This window comes from Somniosus microcephalus, chromosome 4 (assembly GCF_052327205.1).
Source record: "Somniosus microcephalus isolate GS21.2 chromosome 4, FLI_Smic_1.0, whole genome shotgun sequence".
NCBI lineage: Eukaryota > Metazoa > Chordata > Chondrichthyes > Squaliformes > Somniosidae > Somniosus > Somniosus microcephalus.
The window spans coordinates 290,102,495-290,124,192 of record NC_140990.1 but is presented as its reverse complement, the minus strand read 5'-3'; the positions used below and the strand labels follow the sequence as shown (position 1 = coordinate 290,124,192).

General features: G+C 42.2%; 2 protein-coding genes across 3 annotated transcripts in view; both read left to right on the top strand.

The window, feature by feature from the left end:
* Nucleotides 1-3,810, top strand: part of dars1 (aspartyl-tRNA synthetase 1) — a 70,095-nt gene extending 66,285 nt beyond the window's left edge. Inside the window, exons 15-18 of the mRNA XM_085986639.1 lie at nucleotides 2,290-2,370; nucleotides 2,480-2,591; nucleotides 3,049-3,120; nucleotides 3,216-3,810. Coding sequence (XP_085842765.1) covers nucleotides 2,290-2,370; nucleotides 2,480-2,591; nucleotides 3,049-3,120; nucleotides 3,216-3,307 — 357 coding nt within the window. The 3' untranslated portion in view covers nucleotides 3,308-3,810. The remainder of the gene's footprint in view (nucleotides 1-2,289; nucleotides 2,371-2,479; nucleotides 2,592-3,048; nucleotides 3,121-3,215) is intronic.
* A 5,871-nt stretch (nucleotides 3,811-9,681) lies between these two features.
* mcm6 (minichromosome maintenance complex component 6) overlaps nucleotides 9,682-21,698 on the top strand; it is a 31,314-nt gene continuing 19,297 nt past the window's right edge. Inside the window, exons 1-9 of one of the 2 annotated variants that reach the window (XM_085986638.1) lie at nucleotides 9,682-9,933; nucleotides 14,640-14,786; nucleotides 15,166-15,276; nucleotides 16,521-16,770; nucleotides 17,959-18,124; nucleotides 19,149-19,294; nucleotides 20,087-20,237; nucleotides 20,573-20,714; nucleotides 21,262-21,403. In XM_085986638.1, the coding sequence (XP_085842764.1) occupies nucleotides 9,836-9,933; nucleotides 14,640-14,786; nucleotides 15,166-15,276; nucleotides 16,521-16,770; nucleotides 17,959-18,124; nucleotides 19,149-19,294; nucleotides 20,087-20,237; nucleotides 20,573-20,714; nucleotides 21,262-21,403 (1,353 nt within the window). In that variant the 5' untranslated portion in view covers nucleotides 9,682-9,835. The remainder of the gene's footprint in view (nucleotides 9,934-14,639; nucleotides 14,787-15,165; nucleotides 15,277-16,520; nucleotides 16,771-17,958; nucleotides 18,125-19,148; nucleotides 19,295-20,086; nucleotides 20,238-20,572; nucleotides 20,715-21,261; nucleotides 21,404-21,698) is intronic. The other variant, XM_085986637.1, reaches the window with a different exon arrangement.

The following is a 21,698-nucleotide window of genomic DNA, read 5'->3' as shown; positions in this document are numbered from 1 at the left end:
GAATGTTACTAGAATTTAGGCTTTTCCCGGAACTATTATGTTCACTCTCACGACAACAACAAGGCAGTTTCCATATGTAGGCCCGTGCCGTCCATAAACACGAATTTATACACAACTTGTGTGGAAGTGAATGGGTTATCAGGATTAACGATGACCTTTTTTCTGGAGTTATACATTGAAAAGATGCATGGGATGCGCACCATATACTCCTGATTGCTCCATGCTGATAAACGATGTATTTCAAATTGTATTTATTATTGTAATATAAATTTAGGCAGAAAAAAAGAGATTAAGAGCAATATGGAAAGATATAGCGCCTTTGTTGTCCTTGAGACATATAAGATTCTGAAGGGGATTGACAGGGTAGATGCTGAGGTTGTTTCCCCTGGCCGGAGAGTCTAGAATTAGGGGTCATAGTCTCAGGATAAGGGGTCGGCCATTTAAGACTGAGATGAGGAGGGATTTCTTCACTCAGGGTTGTGAATCTTTGGAATTCTCTACCCCAGAGGGCTGTGGATGCTGAATCTTTGAGTATATTCAAGGCTGAGATAGATTGATTTTTGGACTCTATGGGGAATCAAGGGATGTGGAGATCGGGCAGGAAGATGGAGTTGAGGTCGAAGATCAGCCATGATCTTATTGAATGGCAAAGCAGGCTCGGGGCCGTATAGCCTACTCCTAGTTCTTATGAGACGTCCCAAAGCACTTCACAGCCAATGTTGTCACTGTTGTAATGCAGCCAATTTGTGCATAGCAAGGTTCCACAAACAACAACAAGATAAATTACCATATTTGTTTTTGGTGACTTTGGTTGAGGGATAAACATTAGCCAATGCATGATTTTCGAATAGAGCCGTGGATCTTTTACATCAACCTAAGAGGGCAGACAGGGTACTGATTTACCATCTCATCAAATACACCTCAGACAGTCCAGCATTGCCTCAGTACTGCACTGAAGTGTCAAGTTAGATTGGCCCAAAATTTGCGATTGGAGGCTTCCCGCAGGCGGTTGCCTCCGATCTGTAAAAAAAAAAAAAAAATCTACGAATTTACCTGGTGGCCCGGGAGGTTTGGAGACTTGCGATCCTGGGCGCCTCCGGGTATGCGCGGGCAGAGGCCCACGTATCCCAGGGACGCATGTGGTTCGCAAGCACCCCTGGGGTCACGTGGGCCAGCCCAACCAATAAAAGAAGGGGATCCTCATTCATACTTATGGGCGTTCTGTACGTACGGAATCCCCCAAGTATGAATGGGGATCACTTAAAAAATACACAAACACATGAAATAATTTTTTTTATTACATATTTTTAATTAATTAAAATGCCATTTAATTTATTATTTTAAACAAAAATTTAATTTTTTGAAAAAATGTATATGTTTTAACGGGGCTAAAAATAAACTTACCTTATTGGACAGGGTTTTTTAATGTATAAATGAGTGATAAAATTTTATTTTTCTATTTTTTAAAACTCTTATGCTGGTAAAAGCAGGCCTTACACCTGCTTTTACCAGGCATAAGAATTTCACAGGCATTCAGCAGGCGGAAGTTGGGAAAATAGCACAACGCTCCCAGGGTTGCGGAGGGATCTGTCAAGAAGATTCTTGACAGATCGCAAGTTCCGGGTTTTAGCTCATGCGCTTTGCATGCCTAAACCCGGAACTGGCGCGGCGTAAGCACCCATAGGGTTCGCAAAATACGGCCCATTATGTCCTGGAGTGAGACTTGAACCCATGACAATCTGACTCGGGCAGGAGTGCAACCACTCGGCCAATTAAAACCATTTTCTGAGATCAAATAACAATGTTTTGATATTCTTAAGGGACTCTTTTTATCTTGGATGTAACATGAGCATTTAGCTCCATGGACTTCTGTATTGTTGCTGCTAAATGGTTAAAACAAGTAGACTAAACTTATAGCCAAATCCCTACTGTAGAACTATCAATCAAGCTAGATCAAAGACATAATGAAGAAGAAAATGTTTGTATTCTATGTTATAATGAGTAGACTCTTACCTGGGTACACTGCAGAAATGAGTAGGTGGTGATGATCATTTTTACTTTTGAACTGATGGAATAATTTTGCTAGTGGAAATCAGCTGTTGTAACACATGTTTTTGGGCACTGTTTGGTATGTATTGGTTTTAGTCTGTCAGGGTTCCAAAATGTAAAAAATGTTTAGCTCTCAAGTTATATTTAATGCCTTAATTAAAAGCAATTTGTGCACACCAAAAAACTGAGCTGCTATGCAGATGAGAAAGCCTGATCAATTTTACTGTTTTTTTGTCACAGTATGATACAGACTTCTATATCCTTGACAAGTATCCTCTTGCCGTGAGGCCTTTCTATACAATGCCAGACCCACGTGACCCTGTAAGTAAAACTTGTATTTTGCTTTAACTTGCTTCATATGAGATAACATCATTCAAGCAAAAATAATTGCATTTATATATTTTAATAATGAAAAGTTTAAACATTGCAGAAATACTCCAACTCGTATGACATGTTTATGAGAGGAGAGGAAATTTTGTCTGGTGCCCAAAGAATCCATGACCCTCCACTTCTGATTGATCGAGCACTCCATCTTGGGATAGGTATGTGTATATAGTTTTTTAAAATATGTAACACCTGCATAATTTCAGATTTTGGTATTCCTTGTCTGGATCTCTGGTTCAAAAATGTAATCCGACACAATGACCTCGAAATTGGATCACGCCTGATGAGGCCAGTGGCAGAACTATGGCATATTGGTCCTCTGGCCTCATTTGTTTATTACCGGCAAACAGCAGGCGACAGCTGGCCGTTCACGGGAGGGGGGCAGTAGGACAGCAAGATCAACCGGCTCGGGCGCCAACTGAGGTCCTCGGGAGACTAGTTGGCCCAAGGAGAGGGGAGGTTTTTTTACTTCATGGACTTGTTGACGGTCTAAAATTGATAACTTGCCCAACACGTATTACTGTTGCCATTTTGCTATCTTGCGCTGTGATGTGATCGAGAGATAAAAAAAATTCTGATTTATATATGGAAACCTTTTTTTACATTTTTATACAGATGTAGAAAAGATAAAATCATACATTGATTCCTTCCGTTTTGGTGCTCCTCCACATGCAGGTGGCGGCATAGGTAACGTATTGTTTCTGCTCCTGGAAAATTACACATGTTTACCAGTAGATTTAAATGTGTAATTCTATTTTTTTTTTCCTTTTCTTAACCTTTAGGTTTGGAACGTGTCACCATGCTGTACCTGGGTTTGCACAATATACGTCAGGCATCTATGTTCCCCCGTGACCCCAAGCGGCTAACTCCCTGAACAGGCCCAAAGGCTAGAAAACTCTTTTGATCTACCGTTAAAAACTGGTGTATGTCTTTGCATAAATGATCAGTAATAAATACTAATAAGTGCCAAAATTACAGCTTTTCCACTGCACAATTAGGTTGCTAAAGTCACATTTGATAAGATAGTTTTGAAATAAAAATGCTTCTTAAATTATTAGACTGAAATTGAAATTCTGTGAAGAAAACACAGCCCCACTTGACCATTTCTAATGTAACGACAATTTACAAGATAATGTTTGAAGACCACAGAAAGTTCATGCTTATTGTAATACACAGAGTAATGTGTACAGGCTACATTCTGTTATGGTTTGCATGTGGGAATTTACAAGGTGGATTGCAAAATTGAAGTGGTAGATCAAAGTAAGAGAATTACAGGGTGCAGGTGGTGAAATAGTAACATACTATGTAGCAACTTTTCAATTTTAATAAATTCTAGACTCAACAAATTGCAATAAATTGAATGATTAATAACTTAAACATGTGAAGTGGTTTTCTATCATACTGTGTTGTGTATTAAATTGCTAATTAACAGTTGATGCATTTCCAGAATTTATGAATGGGTGTCAGTGTTTTTCCCCCCTTACTGTTCTTTTCACATCCTCCATGTTATAAGAACAGTCTGCCCACTGCAGCTGAAGAATTTCTTGGGTGGGGATGGGTTCATCATTTAGCCTGCTGCATGTTACTTGCCCTACTGAATGCAGTTAGTCCCTGTTACAAATTTTGGATCTGTACTATATATTCTCTTGGTTTCACCAACACAGATCATCGTGTAAGCAAGACCCTATGTTCCTCAGCATCTGGAGAGTACCTTTATTGCCCAACATCTAGTTCTATAATAGCGTGACCCGAGGCTATAACAATTAAGAGCCCTGGGGTCCTAACAGTACGACAGGACCAATTGTAAAACAAGCTCTTTAATATGGCATGCACGAACAAACAGATTAATGTTTTCACAGCAAAATTTTATCTAATTTTTATTGCTCCTCGTAACATCAGAAATAATAAATTATGCAACTTAACACCTGACATGGACCTAGCTTTACTTTACAAGTCAGTATATGCTGAACTGACTGGCAAAACTTTAGAATGGGTGTTCTCTGAATCCTTAACTGTTTGAAATTCAAACTGCTGTAGACTTTTCTTCAGTTCTCGGTGTCAAGGATTGGCTCATGATGCCACCATCAAAATTGCCAGCTAAAATAAACATCCGCTCTCTTTCTTTCCCCCCAGCCCCACATATACTTGTTCAACAGGACACCTGTTCAACAAAGCCACCTGCTGGGCTAAAAGAAAGTAACCAATCCAACAACACAGATGCAAATATCTAGGGAGATGTTGGAATGTGTTAATGACCTACCCATTGTCTCAAACTGATAGCTAACAGTTTTAATGACTATTGCATTTCCTTCAGGCAAAACCATTAAATTTGCTAGCCACTGGTGGTTTAGAAATATTGGTGCTGAGCTGTGTTTAGGACAATGTGCCCCAAACACCGAGCCCGCTGCTCTTTGTGCGATCTCTTGGTTTGGTTCAGGTCTGTCTGTGCCGGCTGGTTTTGATGTGTGAAGTCTAAGTACGGATCAGCTCAGACTGAGGCTCCTAGTTCAGAGTTGTCACCTTCACACACAATCTGAGCCCAAGGAGATGGGGAGAGAGATGGGGCCTATTAAAAATGGCATCGACTGGGGAGCCTGACGAGACCTTGTTCAGCGTAGGGGGATTCTGACTATAGTTTCAGGGTGAATATCAGCAGATTATAGGATTATTACTAGTTGCAGGTAGGATACCTGGGCATTACACCTATTACTGCCAGTTACATATAGACTATCAGTGAGTTATTGTATTACTGTTGGCTATGAGGGGAAATGGAAGTTTTACCTGTACTACTAAGTTATCAGTGCAATTTCAGTGAGTTACTATTAGTCACTGGTGGAATTGAAGTTCCTCCCACTTCTGGTTTACCCACTGCGAATCACTCTTCCCTATCCTGTTTCCCCTCTTCCCCGCCTTCTCGCAAGTGGCTTCTTGGATCTTGGAACTTCTTGCTCAACAGCTGTTGGCGCAAAACCACAAGCAAAGATACTCAACTTCAGGGGAACTACAGTAAATGCAATAACATCTGCAGATGTCACTTGACCTGATGTCATGTGGTCATGATGCCACATGATCAACCCTCCAGGAATACCTCCAACCAAAGTTGGCAACTGGATTGCATAGGGAAGGGGTATTTGTGCTGCTTTGGTTACAGTTTGGTGTCCTCTTGGGGAACGTTGGTGCACAGTTATTTGATTAGTTTTACACTACATTAGCTTGTGAGCAAGGAGAATCAATGTTACCCACTTAACATAAGATAATCAAAATATCACATGTTGCTCTGGGCTATATCTGGCACAATAAAGGACATATCTATAACCTTTGTGGTTTATCAGACATGTGAAGCTTGTCTCAATATGTTTTATAATATGATCTATTTTCATGTCTCACCCTGAAAAGTAAACACTCTCGTCCATGCTTTTAACAGAAATAAAATCCTGGAAATACACTGATCAGTCAGTATCTGTAAAAAGATAAACTTTTGTCAGAACTGCGTTTCCTCTTTTGGTTTCCAATTTTGTAGTATAATATTTTTACTCACCTGTGTTTAACTGAGCTTGCAATCAATTGCATGGTCCTTTGAACACGCAACATTTTATAGTTGCCACTACCAGTCTTTCTAAAAATGTCTTGCGATCTCTAAAATCAGGATGTTTTTTCCCCATTTATTGTTGTGCTTTATTAGGCAGGATCTTGGTTATAATTGGTTTTATTGATTTTTACAAATACGGTAAACACTAGGACCAGAAGTTTCCTCCAAGGGCACAATCGGGCCGAGGTGAAATTGCGCCAAAGCTTCCATGCAAATTAGTTAACATAAGCCCGAACATGAAATCTCCCATGAATCAGTGCAATCGAGCAAGGTAATCGATTGGCCCTGTTCCAGTCATAAACTGATTACAATGGGGCTTGTTTAAAAGGTGAGGGGGAAAAAATTCCCCTTCAGAGTGAGTCTGAAGACCACAAAGTAAGCAGCACTTATCTCTCTGTCCTGCAAACTGTTACTAACTTTACACAGTAATTAATTTAAATCGCTCTGAACAGAGTCTGAAAGTGCTAGTAACTTTTCACTTCCTGCAGATGACTGATATTGAAAAGGACACCTTCAATTTTACAGAGGAGGAACTTCAGGCCCTCCTCGATGAGGTCGAGGCACGGCAAAGGAGGCTGGTCGCCTCATCGGGGTGCAGCCCTCACAGGCGGTGAGGAGGCGTGGATGAGCAGAGGTGACCGAGGAACTCGATGCCTCATCCATAGTCCCCAGGATGGCAAAACAATGCCACAACAAGTTCAATGACCTGAAAAGGCCAGGGAAGGTTAAGAAATTCACATTTCCAATACTTTCTGCCACGCCCAATCTGTCAAGACTCGAGCGAAGCAACCGGAGCAGTGACCTGTCAGAAAGGCCAGAAAACCCCCACCCCATTCATCCCAATAGATGCAAAGCAGTTGCTCCTGTAATTGCTCCTAACACTTTTTGATCTTTTCCTTTTATGTCTTTTTGTAGAGCAAAAAGGTGCACAATTCCCCAGAGAGGGTGAGGGGGAGGGTGTCCCAAACATCCGACTGTTGAGCAGAAGGCAGCAGAGCTGCTGGGAAGCATGGGCCCGTGGTTCATCAGATTCCACCACACCACCGTGTCATCCACGTCGGCTTGTAGACAGTGCAGGGGGGCAGATAGTAGAAGAGCTCGTCCAGGTACAGGAGCCAAGCGAGGTGCCTTAAGAATGGGGAATTTAATTATTATCTCTAACACCTCCACTTTCTTTGCCTTGACGTCCAATTGGGAGGGGGTGCAGGGGAGCTGCCAGGTTGCACAATATTTGTTAAAACTTTAATACATCACTTAAATTTCTCACATTTTAACTTATGGAAATATTTTTAAAAATAAGATTTTGCACAATTTTGGGATGTTGATAAATCTTTTCATTCTTTTTTATGTTTGTGTTAAAGCTTAATACATCATTTGGTCTTACAAATTGAAACAAACATTTATATGTTAGTTTTAGAACTGCAAAAAAAGGTTTAATTTTCTGTGTATTCCATTTATCGCAACAGTTGGCACTTTCAATTTCTTGTAATAAAAATCTCTTTTGCATTTGAACTGATCATTGGCCGAGTCTTGTGCTCACCGACGGGGGAAGGTTCAATGAGTGAAAGCAGGCTCCACTGGGTATGCTCGGAGAGCCCTGCCCCGTCGGACGTTTGCCTCCAGCTCCGGTTCAGCATCTCTCTGCTCTGCATCTTCTGTCTCTATCTGCTCCTCTCCCAGGTTGTTGAGCTCAAGACCGTCTGCCAGTGTGAAGTTGTGCAGGGCACAGCACAATTCTTGCCACTCTCTCTAAGTACCCCCCCCGCTCCGAATCGTCCAGACAAAAGAAGCGGCCCTTCAGCACCCCAATTTAATTGCTCTCTCGATGACTAGCTGATGGACACAAGTGCCTCATTGTACCTCTTCTCTGCCTCGGCATATGCCATCTGAAACTGTCATAAGCCATGGCAACAGAGGGTATGCTTTATTGCCAATAAACCATCCATTGGCCGTTTTACCGTCACTGAAAATGCGGGCTATGAAAGAATTCCACATGACTAATGCATCAGAACATGCACCCGCATGCTCAACATTAACGTGCAGAATGGCAACACATACAATCTGCACAATAAGGGAGTGGAATACCTTCCTGTTAATATTGCTGTGTGGGTTTTCAAAGGGAGCCTTCAGTACCACGTGCATCCCATCCATGGCTCCAAGCATCTTGGGGAAGCAAGCTACACGCTAGAAGGCCAGTGCCCACCGGCTTTACTCCGCCGGTGACATTTCAAATACAATGAACTCGCAAACCCTGCAATACAGGGCATCAGTCATCTCCCCTCGACAGATGCTGCATTGGTCCCCCATGGATGCCTGGAATGACCTGCATCCATAGAAGTTCAGAGACGTGGTGACCTTCATCTTCACCATGATGGTCCTGCAGCAAGTGGGCCGAGGCTTCAAGTCGTCCCACAGCAAGATAGACGACCAATTGCACCCTTACTGAGGCGTAAGCAGCGCACGACCAGTTCCTCTGACATCTAGTAGCTCACGAAGGGTGTGTACACTCTGTGAGCAGGCTACCTGCCAGTAGGGTGCAGTCTTTTCCTGTGGCACCTAATTCTTTGTGCCTGTAGTCTCTGTAACTCTTTTTCCTCTTCCTGCAATATATAGAGCCATTCTTCAACGTTTTAAACTAATTGATCATTTCTGCAGCAGGACAGGCCTGTAGCTTCAATGGACTGCTGGCCAGCTGATTAACACTAGATTCATGTGACCATGGTGTGTGCAAATTAGGAAGAAATGCTAGGCTGAGAAGTGGTGCCCCAACTGGAGTGAGACCTGGCTAAAAAGTAAAAGATCTTGCATTTTTATGGATTATATCCGGTGGTCGTGAAAGGTGCTATATAAATCCAAGTCTTTCTTTATATCGTGCCTTTCACACCCTCTGAGCGTCCCAAAGTGCTTTACAGCCAATGAAGTACTTTTGAAGTGCAGTCACTATTGTAATGTAGGAAATTTAACTGCTGCAAACCCTTACGCGCGTGTGGGTGACTGCCCACACAAGCGCGCCTGGGCAAAGAAACCTTGAATTACGTGGGTCAGGTGCTAGTTCTTTCTTTAGTAGCGAATCGGTTTGAGCCCCATGTTATTCACTGTATCATCATAAACAACAACTTGTATTTATACAGCACCTTGAATGTAGTAAAACATCCCAAGGCGCTTCACAGGACCGTTATCAAACAAAATTTGACATCAAGTCTCACAAGGAGATACTAGGGCAGCTTGGTCAAAGAGGTAGGTTTTAAGGAGGTAGAGTGGTGTAGTCGAGATGTCCAGAGAAATCTTCATTGGTTGTAAAGCGCGCTGAGACACTGAGGTTGTGAAAGGCGCTATAGAAATGCAAGTAACAACAGAAAATACTGGAAAAACTCAGCAGGCCAGGCAACATCCGTGGAGAGAGAAATAGAGTCAATGTTTCGGGTCAACCCCTTTGTCAAGACTGGAAAGGCACAGGAAATGAAATAGATTAAAAGGCCGTTGACTCTTTTTTTCTCTCCACGGATGTTGCCTGGCCTGCTGAGTTTTTCCAGTATTTTCTGCTGTTATTTCGGATTTCCAGTATCTTGCTATCATAGAAATGCAAGTCTTTCTTTCATCTGCCCGGTGGACGGAAAGCCAAGGCGTTCAGACCGTACACGGATCGAAGCGCGTTCCGGTTGCGATTCGCTCCTCCCCCGGGCGCTGTGATCACATGAGCTGCCAGGCGGTCAGGGATTGGCGCTGCACTGGCGGGAACGGGGGCCAGGTGACCTGCAGTGGCGCGAGAATCCTGTGTTGGTGGCGGGTGCGCGGCGGTTAGTCTTTGAAAGGATGGATCTCGGGGAGGCGACGGTGGGAGCCGCCGGGCAACAGGTCAAGGATGAGCTGGCGGAGAAATGTCAGAAACTGTTTCAGGATTTCCTCGAGGAGTGAGTGGCTGGTTTAGTAATCGGGCGTTTGAGCGGGGCCCGGCCCGGGCGGCGCGCGCAGCGGGAGGACCCAGGCCCCGGCAGCGGCTTCAACCCCGGGGGGTGTTCCCTGCCCGACTCCGTGTTGTAAGCGCGGCCTGCGGGCCCGGCTCGGTCCGTGCAGTGCGGTGAGCAGTCGGGGCTGCGGCCGGTGCCGCTGAGGGCCGGCGGGCTGCTGCTGCTCTCGGTCCCTGCTCCGAATCCCATGGAACGGACCTGAGTTATACTGCGGATTGCACCTCGTTGTGCTCACCCGCACAGGGACCCGCTTTTCCTGTGTCATCAGTTTACTGAAAGCAAATACCCAAGTTTCAAAAGTTTCTTGATCCAACTTTTTAAACTTTGTTTTTCACGGGCTGTAGTTACACTGAAGCTGGTGTGTTTTTCACGGGCTGTAGTTACACTGACGCAGGTGTGTTTTGCATGGGATGTGGTTACACTGACGCAGGTGCGTGTTGCACGGGATGTAGTTACACTGAAGCTGGTGTGTTTTTCACGGGCTGTAGTTACACTGACGCAGGTGCGTGTTGCACGGGATGTAGTTACACTGAAGCTGGTGTGTTTTTCACGGGCTGTAGTTACACTGACGCAGGTGTGTGTTGCACGGGATGTAGTTACACTGAAACTGCTGTGACTTGCGCGGGATGTAGTTATACTGAAACTGACATAAGGCCCGCCTTCAACACCTTCCTAACTGCAAGTTGATGACTTTAGACGTTGAATAAAAAGCTACGTTGATACAAAGCCATATCCACTGCCTGCTGGTACCTGTATGGGGGATGATGGGGACGGAGCAAGAGAGGCAACCAAGCATAGAGTATATTTACCTTTACTGCTGGTGTATTTTTACTAGTAGAGAAAAAAAGCGCTCAAATTAAAAGAAGTCTGATGAAAACTGCTATTTTTTTGGAGCAATAGCCATTTCAGATGGCATGACATTAGCAACCTCCCGCCCCCAAGTGTGCTTGCATTTAGATGGTATTTTTCATGTTCATCGGGTATCTCCAAGAGCTAAGCGATCCCACAACCAACGGATCAAATCAAAGCTCAGCAGTCCTGCCACATCCATTCGTGAATGGTGGTGGACAATTAAACAACTAACGGGAGGAGGACGTTCCATGAACATCCCCATCCTCAATAATGGCAGAGCCCAGCACGCAAGTACAAAATACAAGGCTGTATTAAATACAAAGATGATTTGCAACCATCTGCAGCCAGAAGTGCCGAGTGGATGATCCATTTCGGCCTCCTCCTGAGGTCCCCACCATCACAGATGCCAGTCTTCAGCCAATTTGATTCACTCCACGTGATATCAAGAAACAGCTGAGCGCACTGGATACAGCAAAGGCTATGGGCCCTGACAACATCCCGGCTGTCTAGCCGCATCTCTAGCCAAGCTGTTCCAGTACGGCTACAACACTGGCATCTACCCGACAAAGTGGAAAGCTGCCCAGGTATGTCCTGTCCACAAAAAGCAGGACAAATCAAATCTGGCCAGTTAGAGCCCCATCAGTCTACTCTCAATCATCAGTAAAGTGACCGAAGGTGTCGTCGACAGTGCTATCCAGCAACACTTACTCACCAATAACCTGCTCACTGATGCTCAGTTTGGGTTCTGCCAGGACCACTTGGCTCCAGAACACATTATAGCCTTGGTCCAAACCTGGTCAAAATAACTGAATTCCAGAGGTGAGAGTGACTGCCCTGACATTAAGGCAGTATTTGACCGAGTGTGGCATCAAGGAACCCTAGAAAATTGAACTCAATGGGAATGGAGGTAAACTCTCCACTGGCTGGTGTTATACCTAACACAAAGGCAGATGGTTGTGGTTGTTGGAGGTCAATCATCTCAGCTCCAGGACATAGCTGCAGGAGTTCCTCAGGACAGTGTCCTAGGCCCAACCATCTTCAGCTGCTTCATCAATGTCCAAACGCAGATTGGGTGACCGCTTTGCGGAACACCTCCGTTCAGTCCGTAAGGGTGACCCCGAGCTTCCGGTCGCCTGTCATTTCAATTCACCGCTCCATTCCCACTCGGACCTCACCGTCCTTGGCCTCTTGTACTGTTCCACGGAAGCTCAACGTAAACTCGAGGAACAGCACCTCATCTTCCGATTAGGCAGTCTGCAGCCTTCCGGTCTCAATATCGAGTTCAACAATTTCAGATCATAACCTCGGCCCCTATTTCATTTTCACTTATATTTTTCCACTCCTTTCCTTTCCCCCCCCCTTTCCTTTTGTTTCTCTCTCACACCTGGCAGCTATCTTTTGCCCTGCCAGTACACTTTACACCTAATCACAGCCTATTATCATCTCGTCTAGCTTCTAATCTCTTTTACTACTTTTGGTTCTTTTATTCTTTTGTCCGATCGCAGCCCTGCCTTCGATCTAGTTCCTTTTCTCTCCAGTTTTGAAGAAGGGTCAAACCCGAAACGTCAACTCAAATTTCTCTCCACGGATGTTGCCTGACTTGCTGAGTTTTTCCAGCATTTTCTGTTGTTATTTCATCAATGTCCTTCCCTCCATCATGAGGTCAGAAGTGTGGATGTTCGCTGATGACTGCACAGTGTTCATTTCCATTCACAACTCCTCAGATCATGAAGCAGTCCATGCCCACATGCAGCACGACCTGTACAATATTCAGGCTTGGGCTGATAAGTGGCAGGTAACATTCGCGCCACACAAGTGCCAGGCAGTGACCATCAACAAGAGAGAGTCTAACCTTCAATGGCATTACCATCGCCGAATCCCCCACCATCAACTTCCTGGGGGGTCACCATTGACCAGAAACTTAACTGGACCAGCCACATAAATACTGTGGCAACAAGAGTGGGTCAGAGGCTGGGTAATCTGCAGCGAGTGTCTCACCTCCTGACTCCACAAAGCCTTTCCACCATCTACAAGGCACAAGTCAGGAGTGTGATGGAATATTCTCCACTTGCCTGAATGAGTGCAAATCTAACAACACTCTAGAAGCTTAACGCCAGCAGCCCACTTGATTGGCACTCCATCCACCACCTTAAACATTCCCTCCCTCCACCACTGGTGTACCGTGGCTGCAGTGTATACCATCTACAAGATGCACTGCAGCAACTCGCCAAGGCTTCTTCGGCAGCACCTCCCAAACCCGCAACCTCTTCCACCTAGAAGGACAAGGGCAGCAGGCGCATGGGAACACCACCACCTCCAAGTCACACACCATCCTGACTTGGAAATATATCGCCGATCCTTTGTCATCGCTGGGTCAAAATCCTGGAACTCCCTCCCTAACAACACTGTGGGAGTACCTTCATCATGGGCAATAAATGCTGGCCTTGCCAGCGATGTCCACATCCCATGAACAAATAAAAAAAATGCTCATGAGTAATGAATTACTTCTAGGAATTGAATCTAGGAATGACCATTTGTCAGGTCCCTGTCACTGAAGTATCAGCCTAGATTATGTGCTCAAATCCTGGATTGTGACTTGAATCAATATGTTCTGACCACTGAGCTAGGCTGACATGTAGCCTAGAAATATCTAGTATCTGTGTAACGAGACAGTATTGCAATCCCTTTTGGTGTCATAAAAACTTTGAGCCCTTTGACATAAAATATACAATAGTGCCACTTGAAATTAACAATGGGTTAATAGTACAAATGGAATTTGCCCCATATGTGAGAACTTAATAATTCTCCTGACCTTTGTTCCTGGGCAACACTTAATTTCCTGGAAACAAATTTCAGGAAACCGGTTTCGGTCCCCATTACATTTCTTTGAGCTTCTGGGAGGGGCAGAGCTGGGCCTGCCATAAGAACCCATCACAGCACTACAAATGGAGGGGGGTGGCAGCAGTCCCAGCGCTCGCCTCCTTTTCCTGGGACACTGCACACTGTTCCCAGAGGGACTACAGGGGTCCTTGGGGCAGGGTGAAGACAAGAAAGAAGGTAGGTTTGAACAATTGCGTACAGTGCTGAAGGTGTGCTTCATTGTCAGGTGCTATCTTTTGGATGAGACGTCAAATCGCGGCACTATCAGCCTGTTCAGGTGGACATAAGAGAACCCGTAGCACTACTGGAAGAGGAGTTTGGAGTTCTCCCGGTGCCCTGACTGACATGTATCCCTCAATTTAGATCACTCAAACAGATTAACTAGTCATTTATCTCATTTACTGTTCGGGGGGCCTTGCTGTGCTCCAACTGGCTGCCGTGGCCACGTAGCAATGGTTACACTTCAGTGGCGGTGAATCACTTTGGGATGCCATGAGCGCTTGAAAGGTTTTACATAAATGCAAGTTCTTAATGTCATGTAATGACCTAATATGAATTGTTCACTAGTCTGCAGTAGGTTGCTTTGTTTTTTTTAAAAGGAGTGTTTTGCACCATTTGTCACATTTTGCCTAATTTTGGTGGCATGTGTGTAAATGTCAAGTTGTTAAAATAATCCTAATTTATTCTGGGGCAGTTGAGTAATTGATAAATTACATTTCCACATAATCTCACTGGTACAGCAATTGCGGGCAATTTTTGTTCTTTATGGAATTCTGTAACATCTGTGATTGATGGCTCAGGAGGTGTTAAGAAGAGGTGCTGTTTCCTGTAACAAAGGAATGCTGTTCGTTCCCTCAATAGACTAGACTGCAGGACCATCTATTTTTGACTTCATATAAACTTTTCTTTCTTTCCAGATTCCAGAACAGTGATGGCGAAGTTAAATATTTGCATGATGCTGAAGAGCTGATCCGCCCTGAAAGGAACACGCTTGCTGTAAGCTTTGCCGATTTGGAGCAGTATAACCAGCAACTGGCTACTACTGTTCAAGAGGAATTTTACAGGTGAAATAAATTTTACTTTGATTAGCTGTTAATCCATACTAAAGCTTGCAATAAATGTGTTTATGGCTACAGGACCCCACAATGCATGCGAAGAGAAATAACCAGTGGGAAACCTGTATTAAAACAATATTTTCAAAATTAAGATTCTAAGAGGAAGCGAGCTTGCTTTATTGGAGGAGGAAACATCAGCTGACTATCTGCTTATGCCCCACACAAGAAATCCTTCCTTTAGTATAGTCATGGAGCAGGAAATTATAAATTTTAAAACCCAGCTTCAGAATTCTTTTAAAACATTTAAAGCAAACATATATGTCATATACTAATACTAGCAACAGAGGATCTGATATTTCTGTTTTTTAGTAATTCTCTCATTTTTCAGAGTTTACCCACACCTCTGCCGTGCTGTTCGGAATTTTGCCAGAGACCATGGAAATATTCCACCAAACAAGGAGTTTTATGTAGCAATCCAGGATTTGCCAGCCAGGCACAAGTAAGATAAATTGATGCGTTTTGTCTGTTTGGAGTTAAGTAAAGTAAAATTTGAATTGGATGAACTATGGGATTAAGCTTCTTTTAAGATGGCGATCTGGAAAAATTCTACGCCCTTACCCGAGGGCTCCCGGGACGCACACACTTCGGCTCCTGGGCCCCTCGAACTCCAAGTGTGCAGGGCCTACGTATCCCAGAGGCGCAAGCGTCCCTGGGATCACGTGAGCCATGAGGAGCCAATCAAAGAAGGGAATCTCCCTTCATACACTTGATAGGAAGACCTGTCAAATATATGAATGGAGATCACCCCAAAAACATAGTAAAGCTTTAAATAATTTTTTTTAATCATATTTTTTAAATGATTTGAAATTACAATAAACTTAATATTTTAAACAAAAATGTAATTTTTGAAAAAAATAATTAAAGTTTTTTACAGGGCTAAAAATAAACTTTTAAAAAAGTTTTTAAATGATACATCAGTGAAATTCTTTTTTTACTTTTTTCAACTCTTAGCCTGGTAAAAGCAGGCCTTACACCTGCTTTTACCAGGCGTAAGAATTGTAAGGGTTTTCTGTGGGCAGAGGGTCTCCAGGGCAGGCAGAGGATTTGACAGATCGGAAATGCCGTTTTTCAGCGAATGCGCTGTGCATGCCTGAAACCGGCATTTCCGATGTCTCTGCAGGTGAGTACACAGCGCGTACACACCTGTAGGGATCGGAATATCTGGGCCAATATGTTCTTAATTCAGCTCTAGTGCCCTTTTTAAACCATGATTTAAGTGTGACCCCCCCATTCAATTCACATCAGTTTAACTTACTAACTTTGGACAGACACTTGTTAGTGGCTAAAAATCACTGATACTCGGGTTACAGTAAATTACAGAGGAAGAGTTACTGTAGGTTTGAACATTGAACACCCATGGATTTAAGTTTAAAGGCTGTGTGCTAACTCACCCTGCCAAGTATCATATTACAGTTTCTAGTTTATGAAGCCTATGCCCAGCTTCTAATTGGGAATCCAAATACACCAAAGTGCTATTTCAAAATATTGCAAATTTCAATACTTTTACAATTACTTTACTAGATTCATATTTAATAGGTTTTATTAAGTTTGCACTATTGTCAGATTAATACTGGTTGATGGGAAGAAAAGTAATATAGAATTGGCAGTTTCGAGCCAATAAAAATTAGTCCTGCATAATCATCCACAAAAATACTAAAGCAGCTGACTGTTGTTGTAAACTAGAATCCGAGAGCTGACAGCAGCAAGGATTGGAACCCTGCTACGCATCAGTGGACAGGTTGTTCGAACCCACCCTGTTCACCCAGAATTGGTCAGTGGAACATTTATGTGCCTCGATTGTCAGACAGTGGTTAAGGATGTAGAGCAACAGTTCAAGTACACGCAGCCAAATATCTGCAGGAATCCAGTGTGTGCCAACAGGAGAAGATTTATGCTGGACACGAATAAGTCACGATTTGTTGACTTTCAGAAGGTGAGTACAGCTGGAATTAAAGTTTACCATTTTGCTCTTGTGCTTTAATATAATGCTTGGGAATTATATTTTGGAAATAATCTTGACTTACTAGCAAATTAATTGAAATGTTATTAGCTGTTTTAATACATAATTGAGAATTGTATTAAACTTGCTCTAATGTGTATGTCCCAAAGCAAAACTTCCACTTTAGTTTTATAATTAAATTCACGTGGGTAAAATCTGCCATATTTTAAACTGGCTAGCTCAATAAAAGTCTTGTAAATATCAAAAAATGTTAGAAAAGGCACCAAGTGGGGAGCAGGATCTTTGTTTTCTCTTTCCCCCTACTGCACCCAACCCCCCACCCCAAAAACCGTATGAGAGGGGGAAAAAACAATGGGTGAGTTATCTTGGGAGCCCCAATTCACTTTGTGGTTTAATCACCATTCTGCTAAAGAAAAGAGAACAAGTTCCCTTTTCCATGTTGACTAGTGAATGGTGCATTGGTCTATTTTATATAACTAAAATAATTTTGCATTACAAGTGTTAGGAGGAGAGAAATAAATGCATGTTAAATATTTACAGAAATAATTGCAGCAAATTTTTTTTTTATCCTTTGCTTTTACCTATTCACAATATTCTTAAAATTAGTTGTATTCAAATATTTTTATTCCACTGGATGACCTACACAGCTCAATTTTCAGATTTCTGCCTTGTGTTTGTTTTGGAGCTCTCTGGTGCTCAGAGGATTACATAATGGTGTAGCGAGTGCTTAAAAGTTGAATCCTCACTTCTGTATTCAGTGCTTTACATGTTTAGAATGTGACACAATAACATTTTTCTGACCTCCCAACTGAATTCTCATTTTGGCTAAAGATTTGGGAAAATAGAAATGATGATCTAAAAGAGATAAAAGTAGTGCACAGAACAGCTTCTATGAAAGTAAAACTGATAGATTTCAATTTTATGTCTTAAAATTAATATTCAATAATAAAATGTCATATTTGTGTTGTGTCTTGTGCTTTTTTAAGCATTCTCTGGCATTTTTAACATCATTCAAAACCAGTTAAAGACAAATTTCATGGGTATTGTTGCTGCACTATATGAGCTTAAAGGAACTAAACGTAAACATTCCAGTATTGTTAAAGAATGATTGTTTTCCTTGTCCTTGGCATTTGGTTAACTTGCACGGCCTTGCCCTTTCAGGTTCGTATTCAGGAAACCCAGGCTGAGTTACCCCGTGGTAGCATTCCCCGCAGTGTGGAAGTTATCTTGCGTGCAGAAGCTGTGGAATCCGCGCAGGCTGGTGACAGATGTGACTTCACAGGGATGCTTATTGTGGTTCCTGATGTATCTCAACTGACTACACCAGGTATTCAATAAATTAGAAGACATTTGAGACTAAATACTTTGTGCTGGTTTTAGTATATGAAGGCAAGATTTGTAGACCAATGACGTTTAGTGTAGTTTGATTGGAAATGGTACTGAAGATAAAAATGTCATACTAGCAAATGGAGCAGTCTATAAAGAGGTTGCATCAACAAGCAGAATAGCCCATCTCCATTCACAATTGTCTTCCATGTGGATATTTCAGTTTATAAAAAAAAAAAATCCAACTGGACATCATCTCTTCTACTCTTCAACGTTGATGGCATCCTTTTTTTGGGGCCTTCATTCTGATTTCTGTATTGCTTTAAAAAATATATATATTATTGTACCATTGATATTTTGGCTTGTATGTTATTGATAGTCTTGAATAATATTGAAACTCTTATCACAAATGTATTGACTCTATTCTATCACTATACTGGCAGTAGCTGATCACTAGTATACTGGCAGTAGCTGATCACTAGTATACTGGCAGTAGCTGATCACTAGTATACTGGCAGTAGCTGATCATTAGTATACTGGCAGTAGCTGATAAGCAGGGATCAATTTCTTTCTCTCTGAGGATAAGCTTTGTTGTTGTATGATGTGGATTTGCACATTTTGATTCTTACAGTTGCTTATAATTTGTTTCAAAAGAATAAATGTCTAGAAGGTAACAACAAGGTAATAATGCAATAAGAACTCAAACTTTTATAAGCTGTACAAGCTTCATTGTGGTTTATGGTCTCATGAACATCATCCATTGTATATTCATCCCTGTGGTAATATTCATTCATAGTTTTTTATATATATCTATCTCCACATACAGGATAACAGGTGTTAACAGATGGTCTGCAAAGTGTAGTTATCACTCTCTGGAATCAGTTTCCAGAGTTGCCCACAGCCCTGGCCACTCGACAAAATAATTAATTGGCACAATGCTCTAAAAGAAATGTTGATTAATGTTGTAATTAAAGAACAATTAATTTTTTTTTCCACGATTAATTAGTAGTTTTGTGTTTCTGCAGGTATACGTGCTGAAACTGGGTCTCGTGTCAGTGGTGCTGATGGGTATGAAACAGAAGGAGTCAGAGGTCTTCGTGCGTTAGGTGTACGTGACCTGTCTTACAAATTGGCATTCCTGGCATGTCATGTGGCGCAAACAAATCCACGGGTATGTATATTTGGTGTTTATCTTGAATGATGCATTGAAGTCCATGAAAATTTGGTCTGAAGACACTTTCTTTGGTTGCCATAGCACCTAACCACATTAAACCCCAGTTTCTCTGTACTTTACATATTGGCATAGCTTGAGTCCATAGCGTGCATGTTTTTGTTTTGTTTCATTATAACATTTCAAGATCCCAATAGTCTGGTGGAAAATGATTCTCAACATGCAGCCTATACTGTATGTGGAAAATGTTCGACATCTCCAGTTACCCGATTTGAGGCAGTAGACTGAACTACTTAACTTATGGGAATGTTGCCTCAATGTCGAGGCCTGCTGCATTTGCCTCTTTGGCATTCAGCTATTGCCTCCATGTCTGGATCAAGGTTGTGATGAGGTCTGGAGTGCATCAGTCTGAAAGTCTGCACTAAAATTGGTGTTTTAGACAAAAGTTACTTGCTTGTGAATAAAAGCTTTAAAATTAATTTGTGTTTTGAGGGGGAGAACACAACAAACGAAAAATGAGAAATAAAGTTTCAAGAATTAATCTGCCAGTTATTTTCTTGTACCCAATGGCAAATTCAGGTTTTATTAAATAGGATCACTGCAGTTATGATTAGTTTTTGTTTTGTCTAATCACTGCTCATACAGAATTTGTTCCTGTATTCTGAAAGCTATCTTAAATTGTATTTGTATCTTGGTTTCGTATAGTACTGTCAATTTATCTGTGTGGACCTCCAGAGGTGCAGGCTATCTAGTTTTTGCATTAAAACTCTTTGTTTTAAAAAAAAAAAACAGTTTGGTGGCAAAGAAATGAGAGAAGAAGAACAGACAGCAGAAAGTATTAAAAATCAGATGACTGTTCAGGAATGGGAGAAGGTGTTCGAAATGAGTCAGGATAAGAACCTTTATCACAATCTCTGTACAAGCCTTTTCCCTACCATTCATGGTAAGAACCAAAATTTTGAAGATGGGGAATTAATTTTAAACACTTTTGCTTTTGGTGTGAGCATGATCCAGATCAGCTAGCATTGGCATTGCTTTGGTCCCAAGTGCTAAACTGAAGTTAGTGATTGCAAAAATTGTCACAAGATTGTTGTTGCTGCGATTGTTCAATAATATTGATTGGCATCTAATGGGCATTGTAGAGCTGAATTTAAATACTTTTTTACCGATGTATATTTGAGATGTTTCGTTGAAGGCACATTGTTTAAAAAGAGTGTTTGCCCAGTTATTTTTGTGGTACAGTACTTAGAAACCAAAGAATGCAATTTTCTCTTTTAGGGAACGATGAAGTGAAACGTGGAGTCTTACTGATGCTTTTTGGAGGAGTTCCAAAAACTACCATGGAGGGCACTTCTCTGCGTGGTGATATTAATGTTTGCATTGTTGGAGATCCAAGCACAGCTAAGAGCCAGTTCCTTAAGTAAGTCATACTGAGCTGAGTTATTAAGATCTGGTAGCACAAGTGCTCTTAAAAATCAGTAACTTGTGACCCCACTATTACTACAGTAGTACTGTTAACCTACTTTCTGAAATAATATATAATGCTCTCACCTCAAAATATGTCAATGCATGTTATCGATAAGATGAATCTTGCCTCCCACCTCCACCCTGCTATGATTAAACAATTGAGTTTTCATAATTTGATTAAAGGGGAGGGGAAAGGAGAGAGGAACAATCCAATGAGTTTTTATTAACCTTTTAAAGAAAGAAATGGCATTGGGTGTTAAGCTGAGCAGTAGGATATATAGGAAGACATAGTTTTGCAGCTTTGATTCTTTATCCAATACTATTAATCTTATCCACAGCCAGTGTAGAGTGGAGCAAGACCATATGGATAGGAAGAGGAAAAGAACAATTTTATGTGTTAAATGTTGATGTGCAAGTTAGCATGGTGATTTCATTTTTGTCTTAATACTCATGAATTAAAAGTACTTGCATAACCAGTCTGGTTTTTCTGTATAAAACAGGCACGTGGAGGAATTCAGCCCTCGAGCTGTGTACACAAGCGGCAAAGCTAGTACTGCAGCAGGCCTGACAGCTGCAGTTGTGAGAGATGAAGAGTCACATGAATTTGTCATTGAAGCTGGAGCATTGATGCTTGCTGATAATGTAAGGGCATTCCACGCTATTCTTCATTGATGTATATAAGAACATAAGAAGTAGGAGCAGGAGTAGGCCATACGGCCCCTCGGGCCTGCTCCGCCATTCAATAGGATCATGGCTGATCCGAACCTAGACTCACGTCCACTTCCCTGCCCGCTCCCCATAACCCTTAATTCCCTTATCAGCTAGGAAACTGTCTATCTCCGTTTTAAATTTATTTAATGTCGCAGCTTCCACAGCTCTCTCAGGTAGCAAATTCCATAGATTTACTACCCTCTGAGTGAAGAAGTTTCTCCTCATC